At 54.3% G+C, this 26433-nt stretch overlaps 3 protein-coding genes across 3 annotated transcripts; all 3 read left to right on the top strand.

The window, feature by feature from the left end:
• The first annotated feature begins 3224 nt into the window (after positions 1-3224).
• On the top strand, positions 3225-6937 carry DMRTC2 (DMRT like family C2). Its single transcript, XM_029213491.1, has 8 exons — positions 3225-3448; positions 3536-3693; positions 3976-4052; positions 4319-4499; positions 4648-4774; positions 5571-5631; positions 5788-5962; positions 6891-6937. Exons 1-8 carry the CDS (start codon positions 3225-3227, stop codon positions 6935-6937), a joined length of 1050 nt encoding a protein of 349 aa, XP_029069324.1.
• Positions 6938-11440: 4503 nt separating this feature from the next.
• RPS19 (ribosomal protein S19) lies at positions 11441-19007 on the top strand. Its single transcript, XM_029210921.1, has 6 exons — positions 11441-11547; positions 12016-12086; positions 12360-12460; positions 17286-17469; positions 17998-18052; positions 18942-19007. The coding sequence occupies exons 2-6, from the start codon at positions 12016-12018 to the stop codon at positions 18966-18968; spliced, it is 438 nt and encodes a 145-aa protein (XP_029066754.1). The 5' UTR covers positions 11441-11547; the 3' UTR covers positions 18969-19007.
• A 3855-nt stretch (positions 19008-22862) lies between these two features.
• CD79A (CD79a molecule) lies at positions 22863-26290 on the top strand. The gene is made up of 5 exons (XM_029240253.1): positions 22863-23004; positions 24377-24670; positions 24961-25079; positions 25636-25704; positions 25834-26290. The coding sequence occupies exons 1-5, from the start codon at positions 22929-22931 to the stop codon at positions 25945-25947; spliced, it is 672 nt and encodes a 223-aa protein (XP_029096086.1). The 5' UTR covers positions 22863-22928; the 3' UTR covers positions 25948-26290.
• Positions 26291-26433: the final 143 nt, after the last annotated feature.

Genomic DNA, 26433 nt, shown 5'->3' with positions numbered 1-26433 from the left:
AACACATGAGAATGTAGCATTATTATGGTGACAGTGAGCTGAAGGCAATGTGGGCATCCCTCCCTGAGACCTAGTGAACATGTGACACGCAGGGGATGCACACCATGGAATATCACGCAGCAGTTAGAAGCAACTGGTTAGATGCACGCATCACATGCACTGGATCATATAAACAGTGCTGATTATTTTAAACAGTAAATAATGTCATTCGCATAAATTGAAGCATCATGCACATAAAACACCGCACATCTTGCAAGAACACACACAAACTAAAAGATATGCATTAGCCACCTGAAATGAGTGCCTATGCAACAGTTAGAGAATAAAAGTGGGGAACTGGGGATTACTGGAAATAACTAAAACACTGTAGGTTGTACAAAGTTGATAGACTTTGGACTCAAAGACAGACCAACGTTGGAATCTTTGCCTCTCCATTGTCTAGCTGTGTAATCTTGTGCATCTTATTGAACTCATTTATAAAATATATTAGTAATATATCCCATAGAGTCATTGTTGAAAATTAGTAAGATCATTAGTATAAAGTGCCAGGCAAGAGCTAAGCTCTCCAAAAATGTTGGTCCCCCTATCTCTCTCTCCACTACCTAAAGGTTTAATGTCAATTGCTTTAGCTGGCATTAAAGCATTCCACACACCTTCACCCTTCCTCCCCTAGACTGGCCCCAAACAACCTTTCCAACTTCGTCTAGTACTGCCTCCCTGCACGGCAGTCCAGCTAGAGGTCACTTCTGCCACACTTCTCTGTCCAGAATGCCTGACACAGGATCCGTAACCCAGAAATCTGCGGCAAGCTAAGAGGCCAAGACCAGCAGAAAAGATGGGACACGGGAAGGGGAAATGAAGGCTGACAAAGGATCAAACAGAGGAGTTGGACCAAGCAGAGAAGATGGCACACACCTGCCTGGGAACGCAAAACAACGGGACCCAGCAATCTGAGAACAAGCACGGACACAACCAGAAAAGAGTGGAATGAAATCCTCAAGGAAAAAGGGATGGAGTGGTGGTCAGAGGCGATGCTATCCCTACAAAAGAGAAACCACACAGACAAGGAGGAGCAAACTGTTGGAATGGAACCTTGCAGGGAGCAGAGAAAGCACAATCGGGAGCGGCAGAAAAATGAGGAGTGGGGCACAAGGACCGGGTTCTCAGGGGAGAGAGGAGACAATCTTAGAGGCTCAAAGAGAGAAAAGGAGACAGGGCAGAATGCATAGAGAAAAGGGGACACCACAGGGAATGGGGAGGGAAACCGTGAGATGGGTCTAGTAGAGATGCACAGAGAAGGCTACAATTAGAGAGTGGAGCACCGAGAATGGGGTGCAATCCGGGAGGAAGATGAACACAGAGGGTGGAAAGGGCTAAAAAGACAGAAAAACCACAGAAGCGTCTCGGGAAGCGAAGAGGAGGATGGGAGGGGCAGGGGTCCAGGCTATGAGGGAATGAGGCACGTAGAGAAAGAGGTTCCGAAAATCAGCAGGATGAACAGCCAGAGAGGCTCTCAGAGACGGAAAATGTCAGAGTTAGGAAAATCAGCACCAGCGCGGACGATAAGAGACACAAGGAATGGGGCTCAGCGTGAGAAGGTGGGACCCAGGAAGGAAACAGGGATATCACAGCACAGGGAACATAAAAGGAGAAAGGTAGATCGGGAGTTGGGCAGCGGGAGAGAAGTGCGAAAACACGGGCGTCCACACAGCAAAGAGTATCCGCCCGCGCAGAGTCGAAGACAAACGCTCAGGAGGTGCTGTCCCTGCAGTGCAGGCCGGAGGGCGAGCCTGCGCGTGCGCGGGAGGGCGGGCCGGGCAGCCGTTCCCGGGGGGCAGGGCCAGCCTAGTCCTGGAAGCGTTACTCGACGCCCCATTGGCCACCTCCCCAAAAAGGGAAAGAACAGTCTGGGAAGGCAAATCACACGAGGAGGGAGAAGTGTCGCGAGACTCAACTCGACGCTCTATTGGCTGGCCTGATAGTCTGGCGCGAGGAGAAGCGGGCCGAAGGTAAAGGGGCGGGCCGTCAGTGAAGGATCTTGAAGCGCACTGGTCGCTCGCCTCGGCGGCAGAAGGCGCCGCTTGAAGCTCATTGGTCCTTGTAAGAAGGGGCGGGAAAAGTGGCGCGAGCGAGGCCGTTCCTCACGCCACTGCCTCACCACCTTCTTTCGCCTCATCCTGAGTCTGACTCCGCTCGAGGCTGTGGTAACCGCAGGCTGACGACGCGAACGCGACCCCGCCCCTCCCGTCTCTTCCCCTCCCTGTCTTGCGCTGGACTCCCTGCCCCAGACATCCCCTCGCCTCCCAACTAACGGTCCTCGCGGCCCCTTCGCCCATCCCCCACCGCGGCTCCTGGGCGCGCTCCCCGAGCCCCGACCCCTCCCTGGGACCCTGGAGCAGGGCGAGGCCGCGGGGACAGCTGCAGAAGGGGGTGCACGCGAGGAACAGATGAATGGGGAGGTGTGGCGGGCGCGGTTCGAGGCTGCTTGTTGGGAATGGGCGAAGGCGCGTAGAGGCCGGGCGCAGCGACGGCGCGGGTTTGCCTTAGTTTGGAAGGCGTGTGGGTGCAAGAGAGAAATTTGGGCCGTGGGGAGGGGGCTTTGGGCCTCGATCAGGGCCTGGCACATGGAAGGGGCTCAGTAAACCTTTGCTGAAGGAATGAAAATAATTCTTGAAAGTGAGGCAAGGGACCCATGAGAATGATGTAGTTACTGAGGTGCAAGGGAGTGGTCTGATTAAAAGGGTTGCGGGGGAGAAATTGAATTGCAGGGCATACGTGAGGCTAAGAATTGAAAGGGGAGCATAAACGTTATGTGTGGGAATTGGATAAATGCAGGAGGAAAGGATGATCATTGTTGAAGAGAATGCCGGGGAAACTGTGGGAATGGGGTGTTGGTGGAAGGCGGGTGTAAGAACTGCTGCAGAGGGCGTGAGAGTGCGCGAGTATGCCCCAAACTGGGATTTCTGCCTGGAAAGGAACATGTGAGCGGAGAATAATGTTTGCATCGAAAGATACACAAGAAAGGAAAGAGAGAGGTTCTTGAGAAAGATGATGCCTGAGGAGAGTGAAGAAGGAGAAAGCCAGGGGAGACTCAAGGGTGACAGCTGAGTCCAGGAGTGGGCGAAATGGAAAAATCCTTCAGGCGTGGCCTCCCAGAGGCAAGAGGGCTGGTCAGGAGAGGGCCCACGTGTCCACCCTGACCCTCCACTTCTGCCCCTAGATACATGGAGCCCAATGAAATGCCTGCTGTCCACCACTGCCCCTCAGACTCGGCCACAGGGGGTGAGACTAGAGCCCCCCAGGGCGTGGAGCTCGTCCCCAGGAGAGCTGTCAGTCGCTCTCCAACCTGCGCCCGCTGCCGCAGTCACGGTGTCACTGCCCACCTCAAGGGCCACAAGCGCCTCTGCCTCTTTCAGGCTTGCAAGTGTCACAAATGTGTCCTCGTCTTGTGAGTATGAGATCCAGGGAAGGGAGAGGATGGGCCTCATCTAAAAGGCGGCTGACTTGCCTTCTGACTCGCCACCCCCCTCTTTAGGGAGCGCCGAAGAGTCATGGCTGCCCAGGTGGCCCAGCGTAGGCAGGAGGAGGCGCAGCTGAAGCGGCACCTGGCTCGGGGACAGATGAGGAAAGGGGCGGCTCCTCCCAAAGCTCCCAGCAGTGTCAAGAAGGGAGTCACTCAACCAAGGGTCCACCGTGAGTGTCTCTGGCCAGGGCCAGGGCAGGAATGTGGGCAGGGAAAGCCTAAGTAGGAAAAAGAGTCCCGGTCCTGCCACTGAATTGGTGCGTGACCTGGGGCAAGGTGTTTCTATTCTCTGGGCCTCACCCTCCCCAACTATAAAATGTGATTAAGTGTTGGGAGGATGCGGTGAGGTCTGTGGGTAGAAATGGGACCGAGGGAGATAATTCAGTTTGGGGCTGGAGTGGGATGGCCCTCAGGAGAAAGAGCTCACCAAAGCTCTCCCTGGTCTCTCACAGCTGGAAAGGAGAACATAGCACCCCAGCCTCAGACTCCCCATAGGGCAGTCCCACTGGCACTGACACCCCCTGAGAAGGTAAGGAAAAACTGGGCCCTGAGGGGACCCCTGTCTTAGCCCCTGCCCAGATCCCTTCCTGTATGCCTTCAGCACCTGGGTTCTAGGTCCAGCCCTGAATTGCTGTGTCATCTTGGGCAAATCACTTCTATTCCATGGACAAAATGAAGCGGTGGGATTTTATGGCCCTTCAAGCTCTAAAGTTTTGGGGTCCTACCTACATCCTGGAACATACCCATTCCTTCTCCAGCCTTGTACCTGACTCCAACCCATGCCCCCTGCAGGAGAACTCCCAGGGGCCTCTGCTGCTCAGCTGTCTCCCAGAAGCCTTGCCTTTGCCCCGGACTCCAGTGCCTCCAGGCCCTTTGGCCACTGGCCACTGGCTGCCTCCAGGCCTTTCCGTACCAACCCCAGTGGTGTGCCGCTTGCTATGCCAAGAACCTGCTGTCCCTCTGCATCCTTTCCCTGGTAAGATGAATTCAACATTAATTCAAGAGATATGTGAATGACTAGGTACCACTGTATCAGAAAGACAAGAGGAAAAAGATACAGGGTAGGAAGAGGGAAGACAAGCCATGACCTCTGCATACGCTCTGCATTCTCTTACCCTCATTAGGCTTTGACCGTGGCACTGCCCTCTGGCTGCCCACTCATGGGCCCCTCCCAGCCTGCTCAGGATCTCGCCCAGTACTGATGGCTCCTCTTTCTGGAGAATCCCAAGGGCCCTCTACCCTGCCCCACACGTGAGTAGGGAGAAAAAGATATGTGTTTATGATGTGCCTAACCCTGTGCTGGATACCATAGTAGATGATAAAGAAGAAGAAAAGGTCTCAGACTAATGGGTGAGGCAGAGCTCTCCTAGCTCTGCCATTGCCTAGCTGTGAACCTTTGTACAAGTATCTTTACCTCTCGGAGCCTTTTTTTCTGTCAGTAAATCAGAGACACTACTACTTCTTGGTAATAATGACAATTAGCAATAATATATGGAATACACCTAGCACAAGCCCTGGCCTTAAACAAGTAGTGGCTATTAAATCCACTTAAACAGATAAGATAGGGTTGAACTGCCTGCTGAAGTGGGGGGGGCGGGGGGGGACGACATGCTGCTAAGAGCCTCAGAGGCCTAGGAGAGAGGCCAAAGGCCATTAGAGAAAGCTTCCTAAAGGTGAGCCAAGCTGCTCCTCAAGTTCCACGGCGATTGGGGAACTAGGAGGGAAGGAAACCAGACTCTGGTAGGGCAGGAACAGTCACCTCAATCCCTCTAGATGTTTTGTCAGTTTTTTTATTTTTAGCTGACACCAATTATTTCCCATAATCCTCACAGTAGCCCTGGTAGGAAGAAGCTGACAGATATTTTCATTTTACAGAAAACAAAGCAGGCCATAACAGAGGAAGGGACTTGCCCAAGGCCACAAAGCCTAATGACCCAGCAGGCACTCAGATTCCCAGATCAGAACATAGCAAAATCCTGCCCCTGTTTCCACGTGTACCTGTCTGTCCATGTTTAATCCCTCTGGCATCTTTTCTCCTTATTTCCAGATGCTCGACTCTGAAACTTCAGCCCTGTGGCACCTCAGACCCGCTTCTGCTGCAGCCACAGGTCCTGGGGAAGAAGTGGGATCCAGGACCCTGGGAGGAAGTTGAGCTTGGGGAAGGGAAGAGTAGGGGATAATGAAGTAACCAGGGGCAGAGGGAGCACCTGGAGGGTGGGCAGAAGTGGGGATTCCCAGTCTGCTTCTCTCTCTTTCCTTTGCAGGCCCCCAGAGCCTCTCGCCTGGACTGGACCTCTGACCCCTCAGAGTGGCAGCTGCAGTGGGAGGCAGCCGAGGCTCTTATGGGACTGAAAGATTCGTTTCAGGCTCCCCGCCTGACCCCTTCTGGTCCTTCCAACCATGCCTGGATTTCCCTGCGCCACCCCTGTGGCCCACCAGGTAACCTGTTCCTTAAAATGAGGGGATGGGATAGGCATGACTGAGAAATGGAGGTACTGGAGTAAGCAGGGACTAACCAAGTAGATCAGGAAGTCACAAGTTCAATATCCCAGGCCCCAAGCTTTTCAACCTAGCCCCTGGGATTACAGCTGAGAGTTATTCAGTGAATCTGTTTTATCCTTTTTGTACTCAAAAGCAAATGTCCAGTGCCCTGATGTCAAGGAAAGTGAGGCCCTGAGAGAGGCAGGGACTTGCCTGAGTGCATATAGCAAGACAGTGGCAAAGCCTGTTCTCCTGACTCCAGCCCAAGGCTTTTTCTCTGGACCCAAACTGCCTGCTGAAGTCTGGAGAGGGGCTGAAGAGGTAACAAGGGTCTGGCCTGGAAGGAGATTTGATAACTGCCTTCAAGGAGCTTCCATTCTATTTGGGAAACCTGGATGCCTTCAGAAAGCTCAGTGACAAACCTGGAGAGAACTAGAGGAATCTTGAGGCATGAGAAACACCTATGGGGACAGAGAGGGAAGGCTGAGATTTCTCTTGTCCAAAATGGTGGATTGGACATGCTGTGTGGGACTGGAGGGACTGCTGGGACAGAAGCAGGTGAGTATGGAGGGGCTTCTGATCATGGAGGTCTGGTGTGCCAGGCTTGGGCATCTAGACAAGCACCTGTACATGAAGGGGAGCAAGGGAATGTTTCTGAGTAAGGGACATATTCTGAATCCCTGAGCTTTAGAAAGACAAGTATCGTGGCTGTGATGGAGGGATTGGATGAGGCAAGACTAGAAGTGGGAAAATCAGTGAGGAGGAAGTGTTTGCTATAATCCAGGTGAAGAAAAATGGGCCTGGATTAGATGGGGTAAAAAGAGAGGGTTTGCTGGGAGGGGAAATAGATGTGACCTGGTCCTGCCCCCTTCCTTCCTGTCTGTAGCTCCTGCTGAAGAAAGAGGATTCCAGCCTGTTGTCCCCTCTCTCTGACCCAGTCCAGCCCCCTCCGTGGCTCTGCATATTGGGCATCTGGGATCCATCTCCCTCCTGAGCTAGAAGCCCAGAGGTGGAGGCCTCACTGGGGTAGAGGGGCAACAGCCTGCAGGCATTGCATATTTGGTATTTTACTTACAGATTTATGCATGGAATTTAATGTAGCACAAGCTTCAGGCTTTTTTTAAAGCTTTCAGGTGCTTTGTTAGCTTTTGGCTCCTTTTGTAGCATGGCCATTTCCCTGGCTGAAGGTGGATACTCTTTTACCTTCCTCGGATCCTGGGACCTTTTAAAATCCCCAACAAAGAGAAAGTTGTGCAGTTAAAGTTAACCAGTATCTAAATAGATTTTTGCATGAGTTCATGTTCCAGGGTATTTATTTGACGTGTGATTCTGTATATACCTGTGCACTCATGTCTGTCTCCATGCATGTGAAAACAGGAGAGAATTTTCATTTTGTGTCTAGGTTTGTGTGAGTAAGCAAAAAATAAACCTGTATTGTTTTAAGCCACTGAGATGTGGGGATTGTTTGCTACCGCAGCCTAACCTAGTCCATCCTGACTGACAGAAAGGACTTGTTCAATTCACTTCCCAAAGTGAAAATCAGATATTCAGTAACTACCACAAATAACTACAAACTTGGATTTCTTTTTATGGCCAGATAAGAAAGAGTGGTAGGCAGACACAGTAGGTGATTCACTGACTCAATAATTAAGTGACTGCTCTGTGCCAAGCACGGACAGTTTCCAGCTGCCCAGAGGGGCACAAGTGGAAATACCTACAGGGCGAAGCAGATCATATAAATGAGTAAAGAAGGCCAGAGGAGCCCTAGAAAACTGAGAATGCATGCCCTACCTAAGAAGGCAGCTTCCTTTTGGCCCTAGTGGATTGTTGCCAGGCAGGAACGTGGGCTCCGGATTGCCATATCTTCTGATTTTTCAAGAGAAGCTGGAAAACTAGATTTCTTTTTAAAACATCTTAATTTTCAAATGTTGGCTCAGTTTTCTTCTTTAAATCCTATGTAGGTCAAACAAGACATATTTTCAGGCCAGCTTTAGTCAATGGAATGTCAACTTAATGCTAATCTAACGTAACATTTTTCAAACGGGGAGACTGAGACCAATCAGTACAGGAAGAATCAAGTTAGTCTTTATCAAGGGTTTTTCCTGAACTAGAGAGATTCATGTATCTAAGTTCTGAAGGACCTATAAAACGTTAGTGACAGTTATTATCATTTATTGAGTACACACTCTATGCAATTCACATATATCCTCACAGCAGCTCTGTAAGCTATGCACGATTACTCCAATTTTACAAACAAAGGAACACCTTAGATAAAGTGACTTGCTCAAGTATTTTAGTGTAAATTTGTAGGCAAATATTGGAGAAAGGTTCCTTCCTTGCCAGGCCCCAAATCAATAGGTAATTTTTATAATACATAGAGTGAAAAATTCAGGACTCCAGGAGACAGACACAAGTCCCAAGGGTTTTTCAAAAAGTCTTTATTTTTCTACTCAAGATAGCAGTAAGTAATAATGTCTTACTCACATTTGTTTCTTAGTCCTCTGCTGTCAAGTCCTTCTCCTTGAACTCTTCCAAGCACGTGAAGACCTGGTGAGCTATTCCAAAGATACGAAGACTCAGAGACCCCCATCCCCATTTCTACTCTTAGAAGGGCCAAACAGAAAGTTCAAGGGACGTGCCTGTTCACTGATTCTTTTTCCTAATGTTACCTACACCTCTTTTTATCCAAGATAATTGATGGTGATGGCATCCAATTACAACTTGCTCTTTTCTAGTTTGGGGCCTTGAGAAGGTGAGCTGCTTCTAATTCTAACATTACAGAGCAACAAATCTCCAACACTTCCCAGGACTCAGTGCAAGATAACCAAAGCCCGAAGTCTGCTTCACAGCTTCCTTCCCTGACCTTGTTTTAACTTAGATGTGTGATTGACCCTTAATAGACCTGCCTAAACCTTGCTGTGCCATGCTCTCCCAGTGACAGAAAACCAAGCCCACGTAGTCAAGGGGGGGAGGGAAGCGTTGCAACATGCAACGTGGCTAAGACCCTGCTACTCAGGGCTGACCAAAGGTCCCCAGTACACCAAGCTCACACAGCTGGGAAGAGTAAAAGAGAAAGTATAATTTGAGGTTAAAGGATGACATGAGAAAAGGGAGGGGAAAAAAAAGTGATGGAGACTGGAGGAAGGAGCTAGGGGCAGGGCACTCTTTACAGACCATTTCTCTGCAGCCCATCTCCCCTTCTTGTCAGACCCAGCAGGGCTTTTTACACTACTGGCTAGGCCTACTTTGTCTATCAGATTGTCAGGGCTTCCCGACTGGTGCCTGAGGGAGAAGGGTGGAGGCTCTGCAGAGGTCAGCTGTGGGGAAAAGGGCACATTTACAAATTGCTCATGCTCCTCTGGCTGCAGCATCCTTCATCTGCGGTTGTGGGGAGCCAGCGGGCCCTTGGCCTCTGACCAGACTTTGGAGATTATAGACTGTGAGCACTGTTTCATGTGTCACTCCCTTTCCCATTACCCACTGCCAGGTGAGGAAAGGTGTTGCCCAGGTCCAGTAGGGTACCGAGTAAATCATCCCTCTTCTAAGCTTCCTTCATGTACCATCCTGATGTTCTGCAGAAATAACCAGTGAGGTTCCAAATGTGAAGCACCATCCTGCTCCTCTCTCCAAACAAGTCTCCCCCACAGACACCCATGTTTCACAGCAGGAGCTCATTTTACATTCTGCCCTTTGGGAATCCATGCTTCCTTTCATGTCAGCCCTATGTGAACCTGTTCCACTCCAGACCACACTCCTTGAGCAATGTAGAATCAACATCATACCACCCATGCCCATCCAGTTTCTCTACTCAGACCCTCATTGCCTGGGCCATGTAGACCTCATTCTGTATCCCCGTTCCATTGTGTAGCTGGCTCTGCAGCCGCCAGTATAGACACATAGACAGTCCTATAACCCATGCCTTGCATAGACCCCCATCCTTTTTATCTGACTTAATGTCTCTGATAAGCCCCTTAGGTAGACTTCCTTACATTCCTTAGGGGCTCTTGGCCCGCAGTTTGCAGGCCTGATCACCCTAAGCTGTGCCTATCTCTGTCCAACTATGTCTTCCCTTCCAAGAATAAGTACTTTCAGAGGGCAGGGCCTGCGTGCAACTCCTCTCTGGGTTCTCAGAATAGATGACTAAGTAAACCACGCTGTCTTGATTCCTTAGGAATTGTTTTTTCTACAGAGTTAATGCATTCTAACGTGGCCTCTCCCCTCATCACAACATAAACAACTTCCTACGCTCGAACCACTTTTTAAGAGGTGGGTTTTTTTTCTTTTGAGTAGCAAAATTGAGCAGAAAGTAAGAGTTATCATAGTCCCCCGGCCCTCCCACAGCCTCCCCCACTACCAGCATCCCACACCAGAGTGGTTCATTTGTTACACTGGCTGAATCTGCACTGACACAGTATGGTTTACATTAGTATTCACATTAAATGCTTTCTCCTTGGGCTTCCCTGGTGGCGCAGTGGTTGTGAGTCCGCCTGCCGATGCAGGGGAGATGGGTTCTGTGCCCCAGTCCGAGAAGATCCCACATGCCGCGGAGCGGCTGGGCCCGTGAGCCATGGCCGCTGAGCTTGCGCGTCCGGAGCCTGTGCTCCGCAACGGGAGAGGCCACAACAGTGAGAGGCCCGCGCACAGCAAAAAAAAAAAAAAAAGTGTTTTCTCCTTGCAGAAAGTTAGCAACTTTATCAAATCACAGGTGTGTTCTTGGGTGTTGGACCTTAGAAGGATTAAACTAGATAATGCATGTAATACTACATAATGTTTACCTGTGCCTTGCACAGAGTAGGCACACAAAAAGTATTTGTTGATAGAATTAATATGTGTGCACTAACTGCGAAGAGACTCAGGCGCTAGGAGGCAGAGCTGAGCTTCTCGGAAGGTCCCGCGTCTGTCCCTTTGCCCCTGACCTTATCTGCTCCCCGCCTCCACTGCCTCATTCCCACTCCGCTCTCCTGGGCTGTGGTGAAGCAATTTCCGCCCTAAGAAGGGTGCGGCTTCCGTCCCCTTCCGCTCTCGCGAGTACTGCTGGTTGAGGAAGGGTAGGTGGTGACCACATTTCTTCGCTGCCCTTCCCCTGCTCTCCCGGTCACAGTTCCGCCCTTACTAGCCCCACTTCCGGCCAGAAAAGCCACTTCCACCCGGAAAAGTGGTCGTCCCGCTGGTGGCGCCAGGAGTAGCCAGGTCTCTTTATTTCCTGCCCACCCATAACTTCCGCCAGGAGATACAGTCTCCGCCGCTGTTTGTTCCATGCACGATCAACGCAAACGAAGCTAGATTCCCTCCAACTCAAGACGAGAGCTCCTCAAGCTGCAGGAGAAGGAAGGGCGGGGAGGAAACAAGCCTCCGCCCTCACGCCACACCCTCCCACGTTCACGGAGGGGAAGCCACATTTGCCCTGAGAGAGGCGCGGCCGCTTTTTTCCTAACCCCATTCTCGCGAGTTCTCGGAACTCTCGCGATAACCAACGCCCGACTTGTGCGCCCGGGAAACCCCGTTGGTCCCTTTTCCCTGGCTGGCAGCTTGGAGGCCGCACGGTGAGCTGAGTGCTCCGGTCCGAACGGGGTGCGGGGTGTCGGCGCCCGATTCCTGATCACGGAGCGTGTGCCTGGGAGCTCCGGGGTACCCGCGCGGGGCCGCCCCGCCCCCCTGGAGTCGCGGCCACGTGCGAGCTGCAGGCCCGGGCATGTCTGGTCCGCGCTCTTCGGGAACCGAGGCTGGGCTTGGTGGGCAGCGGGGAGTGCGGGGGACCCCAGAATCAGGGGTTGGGGTCATACAGCGTTTTCACAAACGGGGGCAGGTAGTGTTCGTGCGACCCGGAGAGACCGTGGGCGTCAGTGAGTTCTGTAGGACCCACAGGCGCAGGGGTCTTTAAAGCGGGGAATTGAAGTAGGGCCTTCGGAAGTAAGGAGAGTGCGACGGTTTAGATCGCGTTGGGGCTGGCCCCCGACCCTTGTCAGTCGTCTCTATCAATCCTGTGTTCACATGCTCGACTTTTCCCGCAGATGCCTGGAGTTACTGTAAAGGACGTGAACCAGCAGGAGTTCGTCAGAGCTCTGGCAGCCTTCCTCAAAAAGTGAGTGTGGGGATTGCGGTCCGAGTGGGCGGAGGCTGTCGCCTTTGCGTGATCCCTCAGCGCCCGCAGGCTTTCAGTCTGGGGAGGCTTGTTGGAGGTCTCTGTGGGGTCTATCCTTTCTACGTGAGCCCTGAGTTGTGTTTGAGTTTCAGTCTGTTTGTATTTTGGGACACATTGGGCTCTTCTTAATCTACAGTTGTGTTGAGGGGAGGGAACTGGGATGGAGTTTGTGGAGACTCCTGAATTGTGCGTTTGTCTCTGTCTTGGTCCCAGGTCCGGGAAGCTGAAAGTCCCTGAATGGGTGGACACTGTCAAGCTGGCCAAGCATAAAGAGCTCGCTCCCTATGATGAGAATTGGTTCTACACACGAGCTGGTGAGGAACTGGGGCCTTTGGCTGGGGCGTGGGGGGCTGGGTGTCCCCTTTGTGAGCTCTTACTTGCCCCCGGAAATAACAAGAGAGAAATCTTTGACTCTATCACTGCATGTTTTTTGTGACATTCAATAATTTTGTACTCTGAATCTGATTCTTCATTTGTAAGAGATTCATGTGAGGACATGTGCTTTCCTCTGAGTCTTGTGGGGGACCCAGGGACAAATGAGTAGAGTGTTCATATTTTGCCTGGAGGTGGTTCGTTTTAGAGAGAGGCATTGTCCGTTTAATACCTATGGGTCTGTTTTATTGTTCAGATCGTCACACTAGACTGTCTTGTTAAATGAGTTGTTCGTAACTAAGGGGTTGGAGATCTGATCAGGTCACTCGTTGCTCTAGATCTTGGCAAGCCTCAAGTGCCCTGAAGAAAACCTTATGGTCACCCTGTACTGGTCCCTTTTCTTATCTTCTTATTAATCGTTTAGTAATGACTTTGAAGGACTGATTTTCTTTTTGCGGTACGTGGGCCTCTCACTGCCGTGGCCTCTCCTGTTGCGGAGCACGGGCTCCGGACGCGCAGGCTCAGCTGCCATGGCTCACGGGCGCAGCCGCTCCGCGGCATGTGGGATCTTCCCGGACCGGGGCACGAACCCGTGTCCCCTGCATCGGCAGGCGGACTCTCAACCACTGTGCCACCAGGGAAGCCCCTGAAGGACTGATTTTAAGTGTAGCCCTTGATTGCATAGTGCTAGTGCTAGTGTTGCCTCATCTGTCTTTAATGTTTCAAGTTTCTCCAGTCACCCCCATGGAGGCTTACCTTGGGAGTAGGGGATGGGGTTCAAGGCTGGATTGTACCAAGGTGGCAGCCTCTGCACAGGGCCTTCACTAAAGGCTCTCGGCCTCTCCTGTCTTCAGCCATCCTGTGTGAAGTGGGGGCTCTGTCCTGACCAGAGCTTGTCTGTAGGTGAGAAGCAGAGTTTGGACAAAACTCCAGAATGACCTTGAGAAGAGTTGGCCTTGGTATAAGGTGCCCAGCATCTCGGAGCATGAAGTATTTTGTAGATGGTGGGCCAATCTTTCAGGCCCTAGACTGGGCATAGGGGCCAGCCACAGCCTCTGACCTCTGAGGACTAAAAGGTCAAGTCTGTGAGATGAGTGGGGTGGGTAGTATATCTGTCTACTCACTTGTATGTTTTTATAAAGAAAAATGGGTGTGGTGAAGGGGAGCTGACTTGACCTCCCTGGGCACACAATCAGTGGTGACGGGGCCTGGACGAGACCACCATTACGTCTGTCATCCACCCATCTTGGGAAGCAAGGCATGCCTGGTCCTGACTGCTCTTTGGTGATGCCCCAAGAGCCGATAGGTCAAGCAAGGCAACTTTGGATCTAAGATGAGGAGAAAGAACCTCGTAGCTTTTGCTGTTTGATCTGGTGAATACGCATATTTTGTATAACCTGTACCTAACAAAAACTTCCCAAGTAGGTCTGCTGGTTGCCGACTGCAGTTGATGTCGGGGAGGTTAACATGCTTGTGGTCTGCCAGCTGCTGATGCCACAGTCTACCCGGCTCTTGCCGTGATTGGAGGTGGGGGCAGCTCTGTCCCCTAGGCAGCATTCTGTGCTTTATTTTTCTAGGTGGGGAGAGATTAAGGGGAAATGGGGAAAGGACCCTGGGTGACACACACCGAGTTGAGCCTGCTGGCCATCTCTACAGTTGCTGTGGCCCCTTTCTGCCCACTGCGCACCTTCCCCAACACATCACGCTGGGTGTGCGTCCTCTGCCTGCCCTGCTGCTCTCCCTTGGCATTTCCAACGCTCGCTTTTGACTTCAGTTCCCCGGCTGCCCTAGTGGCACAGTGTAAGGGTTCTAGACCAGGGTGTGTTGTGCGCGTGTTGTTGGGGCACAGCCACGCCTGTTTGTATAAAATCATGACAGGCAAGAGTTGCAGATGCCACAGGCCACACGGTCTACTCTCTGACCCTTTACAGGAAAAGTCTGCCGACCTCTGTTGGAGTGTAGAGTGCTCCCGCTTAGTTTGGTCAGTCCATACTCTGGACAAGTGGAGTCATAGGAGATAGTCATTTACCCAGGAGGAAAGTGAGATACAGACCGGCGACGACCGTGGGAGGGTGTGGCAGGCGGACTCCAAAACCACAGTCTGCCATATTTGCTTTTCCTTCTCTGGATCGTGGGCCCCCTCAGGGGTTTGGGGCTGAAGCACAGTGGGATAGCGACCTGTCCTGGGAGGCTGAGCTCTGGCAGTGAAGGCAACAGGGCAGTGGGGGTCAAATTCTGGAGACATATAAGAGCCAGCACGGTGTGGACAGCTATTGACCTCAGGTATGGGGAATACAGAAGGCAGAGGTAGATGGCAGGGCCTTCTTGAGGGTGGTCCGCAAGAGCCGCAGACCTGTAGGGGTGAGCACTCACCAGGCAGTGGTGTAGGGGGCAGTGTGTGTGAGGGGTGAGGTGTAGAGATAGAGCCTGTTTCAGGGGAGTGGGGAGAGTGCTCTAAGGGGAGGAGCAGTGTCGGGGGGGACCACTGCAGGGCTTTGAGAGGGAGTGATGCAGTGTGGCCCTAGACAGGCTTCTTGACCTCAATTCTCAGAAGGGTCTGCTTGGGGCGGAGGTAAGAACAAGAATACAGTGTGTGTTTCAGTAGGTGTCCAGCGGTGAGTGAGCAGCTGTTGGATTGGGGCGCCTGAGTGGTGTGTGTGTCTGTGTGTGTGTCATGCTGCTCAGCTTGCAAGATCTTAGTTCCCCAACCAGGGATTGAACCCAGGCCCCAGCAGTGAAAGGGTAGAGTCCTAACCACTGGACCACCAGGGAATTCTCCTGCACCAGATAATTTTTTGCGTCATTAAGAAAGACGTGAAGCTCCCCCTGGGAGAAACTAAGGCTAAGCTTTATTGGAGTTTGTTCCCTGCCAGTCCCTGCTCAGGGTTGAGGTAAGTTGTCCGCCTTAGTACCATGGCGCAGACCGCTTGAAGGGGGCGGACTCTGTCGCAGCTGACAGGGAGCAGTGTTGGGGTTCAGACCCCATGTACCACACAGCCCGCCCCTTTCCGTGCTGAGACTGGGCTGAGCGCTGGTCCTGGTTCAGCAAGATTCATTTCTAGTGTGCAGCCTCTTCCGGGCGTTCGTGAAATTAGGAGTGTCCATCTCAGCCCCTTCGTGAGGCTCTTACGCCTTCCCCAGCCCAAGTGGGAGAGCAGATCTCCACCTAGAGCCAGGGCGTGACCAGACAGGTGCAGGGGGGATGGCGGTAGCCATTGGGCATTTGCACTGGTCTTCAAGGCGAGTTTTCCATGAGGTCACTCCTGGCAGAAAGATTGTGGGGGGTGGCTTGTAACAGGTGACTCTTGATCCTGGCAGTGGGTGGGCTGCTTGGTGCCTGGAGGAGGGTCAGAGTCCTGATCTAGGGGGTGGGGTGAGGACAAAAAGAACCAAGGAGAGTGGTTTTAAAGTGAGCGGAGGACAAAGGCAGTGGTATCAGGGAGAGGCTGCTCGGTGGTCCTGGAGAAGTGGCCATGGTTTTTGCTGCACTGTTGGCCCCTGAAGCCCGTGGCTGTATCCGATGACGGTCTTAGAGAGCAGGAGAGAGGCTGAGAACAAGTTGTGCGCAGGAACTGCTCTGGGAGGGGCAGCTGGAGGGAAGGAGGGGCCTACCTCACCTGGTCACTTCCCCCTCCCCCCAGCTCATGACACTGGAGGGTCATGGAGATGGCCCAGCGCCCCGTGACTCTTGGCAGCAAGCCATTATTGAAGGAATGACTCCTCGGCTCCCCCGCTCGTCTTCAGGACTAAGGGGAATCTAACGTGCTGATCTCTGCGGTGACCTGAACTCCTACCTTGGAGCTTTCAGCCAGGCAGGGCTGTGTGATGGCCAGCATCTGGGCCCCAGTTCTTCACACCTCAGTGGCCCCCTGAGGTAGAAAAGCAGAACCTTCAGGAGGGGCTGTCCCTACGGAGCTTGTGGCGTGAGCCCAGGAGTACTCTGTGGAGTTTAACCTTTTCCATACAGGAAAGTAGCACCTGACGCGTTCATGGCATCTTCACAGTAGCGCTCAATGAGGTACTTTTTGTCCCGGATCTCAGGTGAGGGTAGGTGACTTGCCAAGGCCACAGTATCGGGCGGGCTCCTAAGGCCATGTTACTGCCTCATAGGAGAGAGTGAAAAGCAGATGGCATAGGGCCTGGCAGGCAAGTGTTCCAGTTGAACAGAAGAGGATTTCCAAGGAGGCTGGCCAGGGTGGGTGAGGGACTTGCCCAAGCCCGTCGAGGGACCAGAATCCCAGCCCACAGAGTGGGTGACGCACCTCCCAGGTTGGGAACATCCACTGCATAGAATGTCAGCTCTGCTACCACTGTTACCTAAGCTCTCCAGGGCTGGGGTGTGGGAGGATCAGTAGGTCTCTTCTCCAGCTCTGCTGCCCTTCAGAGCTCCCAGGCAGATGAAGGGGGACAGTCACGGCTTAAACATTTGCTAGGCTCTCCCCACAGAACCTCAGGTCCACCTCACAGCGCAGCTGGGCACTAACAGCTAAGTCCCTGGGGGGGCTGGTCGCGTGGCTACGGCAGTCCCTCCACTACCTGTGCACACCAGTCTCCTGAACTGGGGGGTGGTCAGGTACTGGGGCTTGGCGTGCATTCTCACGTTCTCAGTTTCCCTGACTGGAAAACGGTGAGGTGAGAAAAATCTGCTGCCGCACACAATTAGACTTGTGACCTTGAGCAAGGCCCTTTCCTAAGGCTGCCTCAGCTGTGGAGAAGCGTCTTCTCTGCCTGAGAAGGGTTCTCAAGTCTCCCTTGCCTCCCACCCAGCTTCCACAGCACGGCACCTGTACCTCCGGGGCGGCGCTGGGGTTGGTTCCATGACCAAGATCTACGGGGGGCGTCAGAGGAATGGTGTCATGCCCAGCCACTTCAGCAGAGGCTCCAAGAGCGTGGCCCGGCGGGTCCTCCAGGCCCTGGAGGGGCTGAAAATGGTGGAAAAGGACCAAGATGGGTAAGCGGGGGGGGGGGGGGCGGCGGAGGAGCCTTGGGGCCAGATCCCTTATGATGAAGTTATCAAGGACTGTCCCCCTCCACCCATGCAGTGAGGTGCCAGGTCTGTCCTGCACAGCTGCACCTGCCCCCCAGCCAGGCAGGGGATTCTTCAGAATAGTGCACAGCGCGGGGCCTCCCCCCGACCTCTCTGGCTAACTACTCCAGGCTCCAGGAAGGTAATTTAGCGACTGTCCGCTTTCATTAGCCTGCTCGTTAGCTTTTCCCAATTGATTTTTCGGGGCTTTTGATCTAATGCTTGCACAAACGGCACCCCATCAGCTCCCAGGGGAGCTCCCACTCCAGCCTCCAGCTTGTTGGAATGCAGCCGACTAGGGACCTCAGTGGGACTTGGCTGGTGTCATGTGGTCCTGTGGCCAGGTGCCTTCTTGGAAAGCCTGGCTCGTGTCCAGGAGAGGCCTGGCAGGGATCAGGGACGCTGGTGGGAGCCTGCACTCACCTGGGGCTATATAACCCTTCTCTCCCACAGGGGCCGCAAACTAACACCTCAGGGACAGAGAGATCTGGACAGAATCGCTGGACAGGTGAGGGCTGGGTACCTCAGTCACCGCCTGGGTGTTTCTGGAGCCTGGGTTTTGTCAGATGGGAGTTTCCTCCCCTGGAGGGCACAGCCCGGGGGAGGAGGGTGCAGGAGGGTGCAGGAGAAAGAATGTTTCTGACAGACTTCCTGTGGGGGCTGGTTGAAAATGCAGGTGCCTGGGTGAAGGGAGGCCCAGGGTGCGGCTCGCCAGGCTGGCTTCTCCTTCAGGGCACGCTCCCGCACACGCGGCTCCCTCTTCCCGGTCAGCCTTCTGATTCCGGCTGCAGTGTTTTCTTCCTTAGTCTTCATGCTTACTGAGTGTTGGGGTGCCTCAGAACCCAGGTCTCCATCCAGATGCTGACTTATAGACACCCTGGGCCAGAGTCCCTTCACCTGGAGCCAGGCTCCTCCCCATCTGTAGAGGGATCTGCTTTTGCCTGCCTCGGAGGAGGTGGTGAGGATTCCATGAGCTACGGCAACAGAGGCCCCCAGGGTCTGGCATGACCCTCTTGACTCAGCCCTCCTGGGAGTCTTGGACTGTTGAGTCACTTAAGTGTCAGAAGAGAATGGAGGTGTCAGCCCTCTGGGGATTGGGGGTGGCCTGGAATGAGAAGGTGGCTCTTCAGGGCAGAGCAGGGCCTGGCACAAACAGCAGTGTGGAGTAATGGGCAGATGTTGGAAACACACGACAACGCTCTCTTTCCTTGAGAGTCCCAGTTTTATCCTTCTGTAAAATGGGGAGGTATCCAAGATTGTGAGGATCGGATGAGATGAATACATGTAAACCACGAATCAGGGTGCCTGGCGTCCCATAGCTACTGGGGAGCTACTGTGAAGTGCTTGAACACAGACCCCACAACTGATCTTAACTATTTGTCCATCTTTTCCCACAGGTGGCAGCTGCCAACAAGAAGCATTAGAACAAATGATGCTGGGTTAATAAATTGCCTCGTTCGTAATCCTGGTCTGGGTCTCTTGATTGGGGGGTGGCCGGGCAAGAGGAAGGAGCGCTGCACCGCACTTCCCTTCCCTTGAGAAAGAGGGGGGCCAGGGCCTTTCCTGGATGGCTGTGGTACTCAGCAGCCTCGGAAACCTGAGGCCTGGCCTTCCAGGTTCACACGGTTCTGCCCCAAGTAGGCGAGATGGTGGTGCAAGACCCAGGGGGCCCTTGCTCCTCTCCCACACCTTGCCTTTGCGGGTCTCAGAAAAAGAAACGGGAAGTTCAAGCAGTGGCCCCACGTGGAGCCTTGGACTCTGCTGAAACAAAACAGGAGGGCCCTGTGGCTCAGGTGCTGCTTCTCTGGAAGGAAGTGGACAAGGAAAGCCGTCACTTGGGGCGGTCCTTCGTGTGCCTCCAGCCCAAGGTGACCTGCCTAGTATACACGTCCTTTTCCTGACCTGCACGGGAGACTTCACTTTGGGGATCTCTGGCCTGGGCCCTGCCGTAAGATGGAGCTAGCTGTACCTGCCCCAAGAGTTGGGATGCAGTGCTGAAGCTGCAGTAGGGACCCAGCTGGCAGGGGGCTGCTACTTCCCTGCCAAAGGGAGGGGCGTGGCCCCTGCATAGAGGCCAAGTTCCCAGGGCTCTCGTGGTGCCGCCCCCCCACCACAGTTCTGCATGCTGATTGGCTCTTTGCACTAATGGGACAGGAGCCCCACCTGTGATTGGTCTCCTGGTCCAGGTGGGAGGTGCAAAGGGCTTCCAGTAGGCAGGTGCTAAGCTTTGAAAGGGTCCCCTTACCACGCTTTGAGACCTGGCCCACCTCCCATTTGGGGAAAACTAAGATGCTGGGCCTGAGCTGGCTAGGCCAAGACCACTGAGGTTCCCCCATCCCGAGTTACTCCTCAGGTCAAACCCATTTCCTTCCAGTGCCAAGCCTGGCTTTGAACTCCCAATGACTTGGGTTCAAATTCCAACACTGCCCAAAATTCTGTGCGACCTTGAGCAAACTTACCCTCGGCCTTGTGCTCCTGCCTGTAAAGCTGCTTACTCCTACCTGAGGGATTCGGGGAGATGCCAAGTCTTGGCTCAAAGCAGCACACCTGATGCACCAAGATGTTCAAAATGGAAAGTATCAAACCAAAGAGTCCCCTGCACCCAGTGGGGAATGAAGGTGTCATTTCCCCCCAGCCTGGAAGTTGTCAGGGCTGGAAGATCTGATCTGAATAAACACTGGACTAGAGCCTGCCACGTGCAAGGTGCTTTATAAATATATCACTTAATACTCTGTGAAATAGGTACCAAAAGGCGCCGTTTGGAGATGGAGATCAGTCACGGGTAATTTGCCGGATGTCCCACAGCCAGGAGGTGGCAAAGCCAACATCTGGACCTGGGCTCTAGCCACTACAGGGCACTGTCCCTTAGAAGTGGGGAAAATGAGGCCCAAAGGGTTACACTCCTGGGCATGGCCTTGAGCCAGTCCTTGTTTGGCGCCTAAGTTTTCTCTTTTGCTGATTGAGGATGAAGATATTTCCCAGAGTCGTCCTGGGAATGCAATGCCAAGCGTCTGGTTTGCTCACACGGTGCCAGATACCAGGGTGCTGGGTAAGCGGGAGGTGGAGGTGCCCAGACAGGCCAGCGAGCCTGAGAGGGCCTACAATGCGGCGGCTGCGCCCCTTCAGCCACTGGGAGGCAGTCGAGGGCCTGGAAACCGGCTCAGCCAGGAAGGATGCTGAAGGAGGTGAATTCCTAAGGGCTGCAGCGTCTGGATCCAGGCTTCTTCGTACATGGGGGTTATAGGAAGAACTTCAGTACAGAGGGGCTAATGACCTGCTGTACAGAGAGGGATCCAGCAGAACACCTGGGTCCCTGGAGGGAAGGAGGGAAGGCCCGAGGGCCAGAGAAGAGGAACTGTGTCCTAGGGGCTGTGCTAAGCACACTGTGATATTCTTACAGCCTCACAGGTAGGGAGGTTATGCCCAGATTACAGGAAGAGAAACTGAGGCTCAGATGACCAGAGCTGAGATTCAAACCCAGGAGGTGTGAACTCTTGTGGCCCATGTTCTTCTGTGTGGGTGACAGTTGCACCTTTTTTTTAAATTACAAAAATACTTCAAGCATGCAAAACAGTATATATACATAATAGTGTAACAAAGACCCATGGGACTTCCCTGGTGGCGCAGTGGTTAAGAATCCACCTGCCAATGCAGGGGACACGGGTTCGAGCCCTGGTCCGGGAAGATCCCACGTGCCATGGAGCAACTAAGCCCATGCACCACAACTACTGAGCCTGTGCTCTAGAGCCCACGAGCCACAACTACTGAAGCCCGCGTGCCTAGAGCCCGTGCTCCGCAACAAGAGAAGCCACCGCAATGAGAAGCCCATGCGCCGCAACGAAGAGTAGCCCCTGCTCGCCGCAACTACAGAAAGCCCGCGCACTGCAACGAAGACCCCGCCCAGCCAAAAATAAATAAATAAATAAGACCCATGAACCCACCACCCAGCTTAAAAAGTAAAGCAAGGCATAAAACTAACAGACAAAGCCCTCTGTGTACCCTTCCCAGTCGCAACCTCCTTGCTTCCCCCAGAGGTAACCCCTCTCAGGAGTGGGGTATCACTCCCCTGCGTGCGTTTACACCTTTACTGTAGACACATGTGTCCCTAATAGCACACGCTGTTGTTTTGCCTTTTGAAAACAAGCCAGCCGGATCCTGTCATAGTACATTTCTTCTCATTTTCTTGTTGTTTCTGAGATGCAGCCATGTTGATAAGCGAAGCTCGGCCTCTTCTGCTGTGTGCTACTCCATTGACTGACTATACCTCAATTTATGCATCCCTTCTCCTGTAAATGGGCTTTTCGTCTGTTTCCCAGTTTTTGCTACCAAAAATCTCCCTGCCATGAATTTTTTCATGGTGTCTCCTTATGTGCGTGTGTGTGCGCGCGCATGTATGAGATGGTCCCCTAACTGCTCACAAACATCTAAACAACCTCATGTCATTCCCCCACCCCCCCACCCCTCAGGCCTCATTTTCCTCCCACTTGACCTACAATAATGCTCAAAGGAAGCTGGTCACACATAAGTGACTTGGAATCCCTGCTGCACCACCAGACTGTATAAACTGGGCAAGTAACAGTGATGGTGTTCCCTCTCTGTGATGGCCTCAGCTTCCTCCACTGTAAAATGGGGGGTGGCCTACCTTGCCCACTTGTGGAGAGGCTGAAATGAAAGAACACCAAGAAAGAGCCCATCGTGGCCCTTTGGGTGTCGGGAACATCAACTTATGTCACAACATCAGGGAGATATTTTTATCCTTATCTCTTGAACTAAAAATGCCAAATCTTGGAAAGGGAAGCCACCAGCTAGTCACAGAGCTGGTGGGCCTGCCTCAGGTATTCCTCATGAGCATTAATAGTAACTAACATTTACTGAGCACCTACTATGCGCCAGGCCCTGTGTTCAGTGCTGTGCATGCACAACCTCTTTAAATCCTCTTTTCCAACCCCAAGGAGGGAGGACATGGAGGCTCAGAGAGGGGACAAGTTTTGCCCAAGGCCAGTGAGAGGAAAGACCAGGCTCAGAGCCACCCGCGTCCCCTGACCACCTGTGCGCAGCAGGCACCCTGAACTCTGGCTCCCTCGGGCTTCCTTTCCAGTGACGAGCCAGGCCTTAAACCAACCTCTTCCCCCACCCAAGCAGCCTCCTCTCGGGGGAGTTGTGGCGGCCACAGGTGCAGGGAGCAGTTCCTCCCCACTCACGGCCTGAAGCCTCCTGGCAGGGGCTGCCCCCAACCTGACAACCAAAGGACCCAGCAGCGGGGCCAGTGGAGCCCATCTCCGAAGGGCTGGGCAGGAAGTGGGGCGGGGTTTGGGGCTCGGCCGAGGTGGGATCTGGTACCCCAGGGCCGCTGCCACCCAGACAAAACAACCCACTGGGAGAAGATGCCTGGGGGTCCCCGAGCCCGCCAAACCCCGCGTGCCACCATCTTTCTCCTCTTGATCTTCGCTGCTGGCATGGGTACGTGGTCAACAGGCAGGTGCTGGGGGGAGGTGGGGGGGGGGACTGGGAGACTGTTGAGAGGGCCCAGGCAGTGGGGACGGGAGAGGAGCTGGCAGGAGGGGTCTAGAAAAGACCCCGTAGAAACTGCATCTGCTTGACCGTGCCAAGCAGGCCAACGGGAAGCTGGAGGGGGGCTCAGCGAAGTTTAAGGGGCATCCCCCGTGGGGGAGGCAGGGCGAGAGACACCTTCCGCACCCCCTCGTCCCCCCAGATCAAAATAAGGAACTAAGGCTGCCCCTGACTGAGCTCCAGAGCTGGGGGCAGGGAGGGGGCTGTGGGTAGTGTTTAGTTTCGGAGGAGAAAAAGCTTTTCTCCTTCTCTGCCTTGAATCCCAGTCACCATCACCTACGTAGGGAACCCCTTCTCAGTGCTGGGGGAGCCGGTGACCTTCCCCCTTCCTCTCCCACGCAATGCCAGCTGGCAGGGCTGTGACCACCCCGTTTGACGGAGGACTTTAGAGAGGTGGCCAGTCACCCCAAATTTCCACTGGGAGCTGAGTTTGGAGTCCGTGACCCTCAGGTTGCTGCCTCTGCCGCCACCTCTCTCCTCCTCCCGCCACAGACAGCCATGTGGACTGGCCCGAGGGCAGCGAGGGGGCGGAGGCGGGGGAGAGTGGCACAAGAACTGTGGCTTCCCAAGCCTGGGCCACCCAGCCCCCTCCCTCCAACCACCTAGCTGAGGCCCTCCCCTAACGCCCAGCCCAGCCCAAACGCTGAACTCACCCCTGGCACCCAGCTTGACACACACAAAGTTACACAAACAGAGGACAAGGGGCAGGCCCAGGGTCACAGGACAGGACAGACTCACAAACCGGCAGGAAGCGGCCCAGGGCCAGGGGGCCAGGGTTCGAACCCCTGAGCCACTCCTGCCGCCCTGGGCCTCAGCTGTCCCACTTGTAAAATGGGATAATGAGAGAACCGACGTCTAAGGATTCTGAGACAGTTATACCCAATATATAAAGCGCCAGGTGTGTGGCCAGGCTGGGGCTGGGGTGAGAAAATAATCTAGGAAGGCCTGCAGGAGGAGGTGATGCCCAAACTGATTCTAGAAGGAGCTGCCTGGCCAGAGGCACTGCTAGCCCTGGGGACCCGACTATCCAAGTGCCAGTGAGCTCAGTGGGGCCGAAGCTCGGAGCAGGTATGGAGAGGGTGGCAGGAGGTGGCTCTGGAGAGGCGAGTGGGGACCCCCCAGCAGTGTGTCCCTCACATTCTTCTGCACACACCCCCGCCACTCACACATGCACACACACAGCCAGGAGCGCTGTAGAAGCAGGGGCCGGGCTGGGCCTGTGTCTCCATTCACGGTCCCTCACGCATTTGCCTCTCTGCAGGCCCCAGGTGCCAGGCCCTGTGGGTGGACTGGGGCCCACCATCGGTGACAGTGAGCATTGGGGACGAGGTCCGCCTCCTGTGCAGACACAACGGCAGCAACCCCAACATCACATGGTGGCACATCCTCCAGGGCAACTCCACGTGGCCCCCTATGATGGAGCTCTCAAGCCCAGGGCCCAAGGGCGAGCTGGTCATCCAGCAGGTGACCAAGAGCCACAGGGGCATGTACAGGTGCCAGGTCAAGGAAGGCCAGAAGGTCCAGCGCTCCTGTGGGACCTACCTCCGCGTGCGTGGTGAGTGCACAGCACCCCACAGCTGGGGCCATACCTCCGCATGCATGGTGAGCGCACACCACGCCACTGCTGGGGCCGCTGGCTTCCTCACCTGTGACGGGGGGGTGGAGCCAGTGCCTGAGCTCCTGCATCTCGGGCATCCTCACTCCCCGGCTCACACACGGTGGCTGATTGATTTTCTCACGTGCAAGGTGGGGACTTCAGTGGTCTTGGGCCTCGATGCGGGTGTGGCCAGGAGGCGAGGGGAGGACTCGAGGCGCTGGGCTCTGAGCGGCACTCCCTCCTCACAGAGCCACTCCCCAGGCCCTTCCTGGACATGGGAGAGGGCACCAAGAACAACATTATCACAGCCGAGGGGATCATCCTGCTGATCTGTGCCGTGGTGCCTGGGACGCTGCTGCTGTTCAGGGTGAGCCACGCTGGGGACCAGCGGCCCCCTGAGTCTGAGGGTCCCGCCTAAAACTTGACAGAATGGCAGCCCCCGCCTCATAGGGGCTGTGAGGGGGTCAGGAATTTAATATAAGGAAAGCATTTTACATGGCGCTGGGCCCGGAGGGGCGTCCTGGCTCAGTCTCCCCCCAGGGTTGTCCTCACATTCCCCGCCCCCCACAGAGATGTCCAACTCTCCCCGTCTACCCAGGAGTGCCGTCGCCTCCAGATGTAGCCAAGGCCGGGGAAGATGGGGGCTGGTGTCCTCCCAGAGTCTCTGGCCAGCACCAGTCTCTCTTTAGGGCGCGGGGCAACTACAGCCATTTACTATTATTGTTGTTGTTATTCGTGGAGAAGAACAGGCAGTGGCGACAGCCCAAAGGGCACTGGCTTGGACCCAGAGAGACCTGCCATTTACAGGACATGTGGCTCTGGGCATGTCCCTTACCCTTTCTGGTAAAGCACCTCCTGGCCTCCATGAGAGTCTGAAAACACATTCTCTCCCCCATTCACGGAGGCTCCCAATCCCCCAACAGAAACGGTGGCAGAACATGAAATTCGGGGCAGATGTCCAGGATGACTATGAAGATGAAAATCTTTACGAGGTGAGTGGAAGGTGGGGGCAGGTGCGTGTCTGTGGGCGGGGCTCTTACAGGGTTCCTCCCTGAGGTTGACCAGGGAGCAGGGACCCAGGCATCCGGGCCCTGAGGCTCACCACCCCGTTTCCACCCCAGGGCCTGAACCTCGATGACTGCTCCATGTATGAGGACATCTCCCGGGGCCTCCAGGGCACCTACCAGGATGTGGGTAGCCTCCACATCGGAGACGTTCAGCTAGAGAAGCCGTGACCCAGCCGGGCTGCCCCACCAGCTGGGCACCCAAACCGTGTCTCACCCCACTTCCTTGGAACCCGCTCTCTTTTCACAATCTTTCCTGGGAGTATCCTGACTCAACTTCCCCCTTGGGAGTGGCCACTCTTCTTCCCTCTAGACCGTCCTCATCCCCTCCCCACACCCTAACTCAATCCTCCCCTTACTGCCTTTCCCAGGCTCCCCCCCCCCTCCAGCGGGTAATGAGCCCTTAGTCGCTGCTTCTAGGGGAGCTGATTGTAGCAGTCTCATTAGTGTCACCTCCCCCCTCCCTGCTCTGTCATGGCCACTTAGTGATAATAAATCCTTCCCAACTGCAGACCTTCGCAGGAGTCACGGATCTCATGGGGACCACTCCCCCTCCTCCTCTGGGATCCAGAGGTCCAGGACCTCAGCCCCCTCCTCCCCCAGCTCCTGACCACTCCCCACACCTGGGACCAGGTAGCCAGTCTTGGCTGTCCCCTG

The sequence above is a fragment of the Monodon monoceros genome, unplaced genomic scaffold, assembly GCF_005190385.1.
Source record: "Monodon monoceros isolate NGI ecotype Baffin Bay Population unplaced genomic scaffold, NGI_Narwhal_1 Super_Scaffold_10, whole genome shotgun sequence".
NCBI lineage: Eukaryota > Metazoa > Chordata > Mammalia > Artiodactyla > Monodontidae > Monodon > Monodon monoceros.
This window is presented reverse-complemented; position numbering and strand designations above follow the sequence as displayed.

Coding starts and splice junctions, on each gene's coding strand:
- DMRTC2 (XM_029213491.1), top strand. CDS start 3,225: ATGGAGCCCAATGAAATGCCTGCTGTCCACCACTGCCCCTCAGACTCG. Junction 3,449..3,535: donor CACAAATGTGTCCTCGTCTT/GTGAGTATGAGA, acceptor CCCCCTCTTTAG/GGAGCGCCGAAGAGTCATGG. Junction 5,963..6,890: donor CCACCCCTGTGGCCCACCAG/GTAACCTGTTCC, acceptor TCCTGTCTGTAG/CTCCTGCTGAAGAAAGAGGA.
- RPS19 (XM_029210921.1), top strand. CDS start 12,016: ATGCCTGGAGTTACTGTAAAGGACGTGAACCAGCAGGAGTTCGTCAGA. Junction 12,087..12,359: donor CTGGCAGCCTTCCTCAAAAA/GTGAGTGTGGGG, acceptor TCTTGGTCCCAG/GTCCGGGAAGCTGAAAGTCC. Junction 17,470..17,997: donor GTGGAAAAGGACCAAGATGG/GTAAGCGGGGGG, acceptor TCTCTCCCACAG/GGGCCGCAAACTAACACCTC.
- CD79A (XM_029240253.1), top strand. CDS start 22,929: ATGCCTGGGGGTCCCCGAGCCCGCCAAACCCCGCGTGCCACCATCTTT. Junction 23,005..24,376: donor GATCTTCGCTGCTGGCATGG/GTACGTGGTCAA, acceptor GCCTCTCTGCAG/GCCCCAGGTGCCAGGCCCTG. Junction 25,705..25,833: donor AAGATGAAAATCTTTACGAG/GTGAGTGGAAGG, acceptor TTTCCACCCCAG/GGCCTGAACCTCGATGACTG.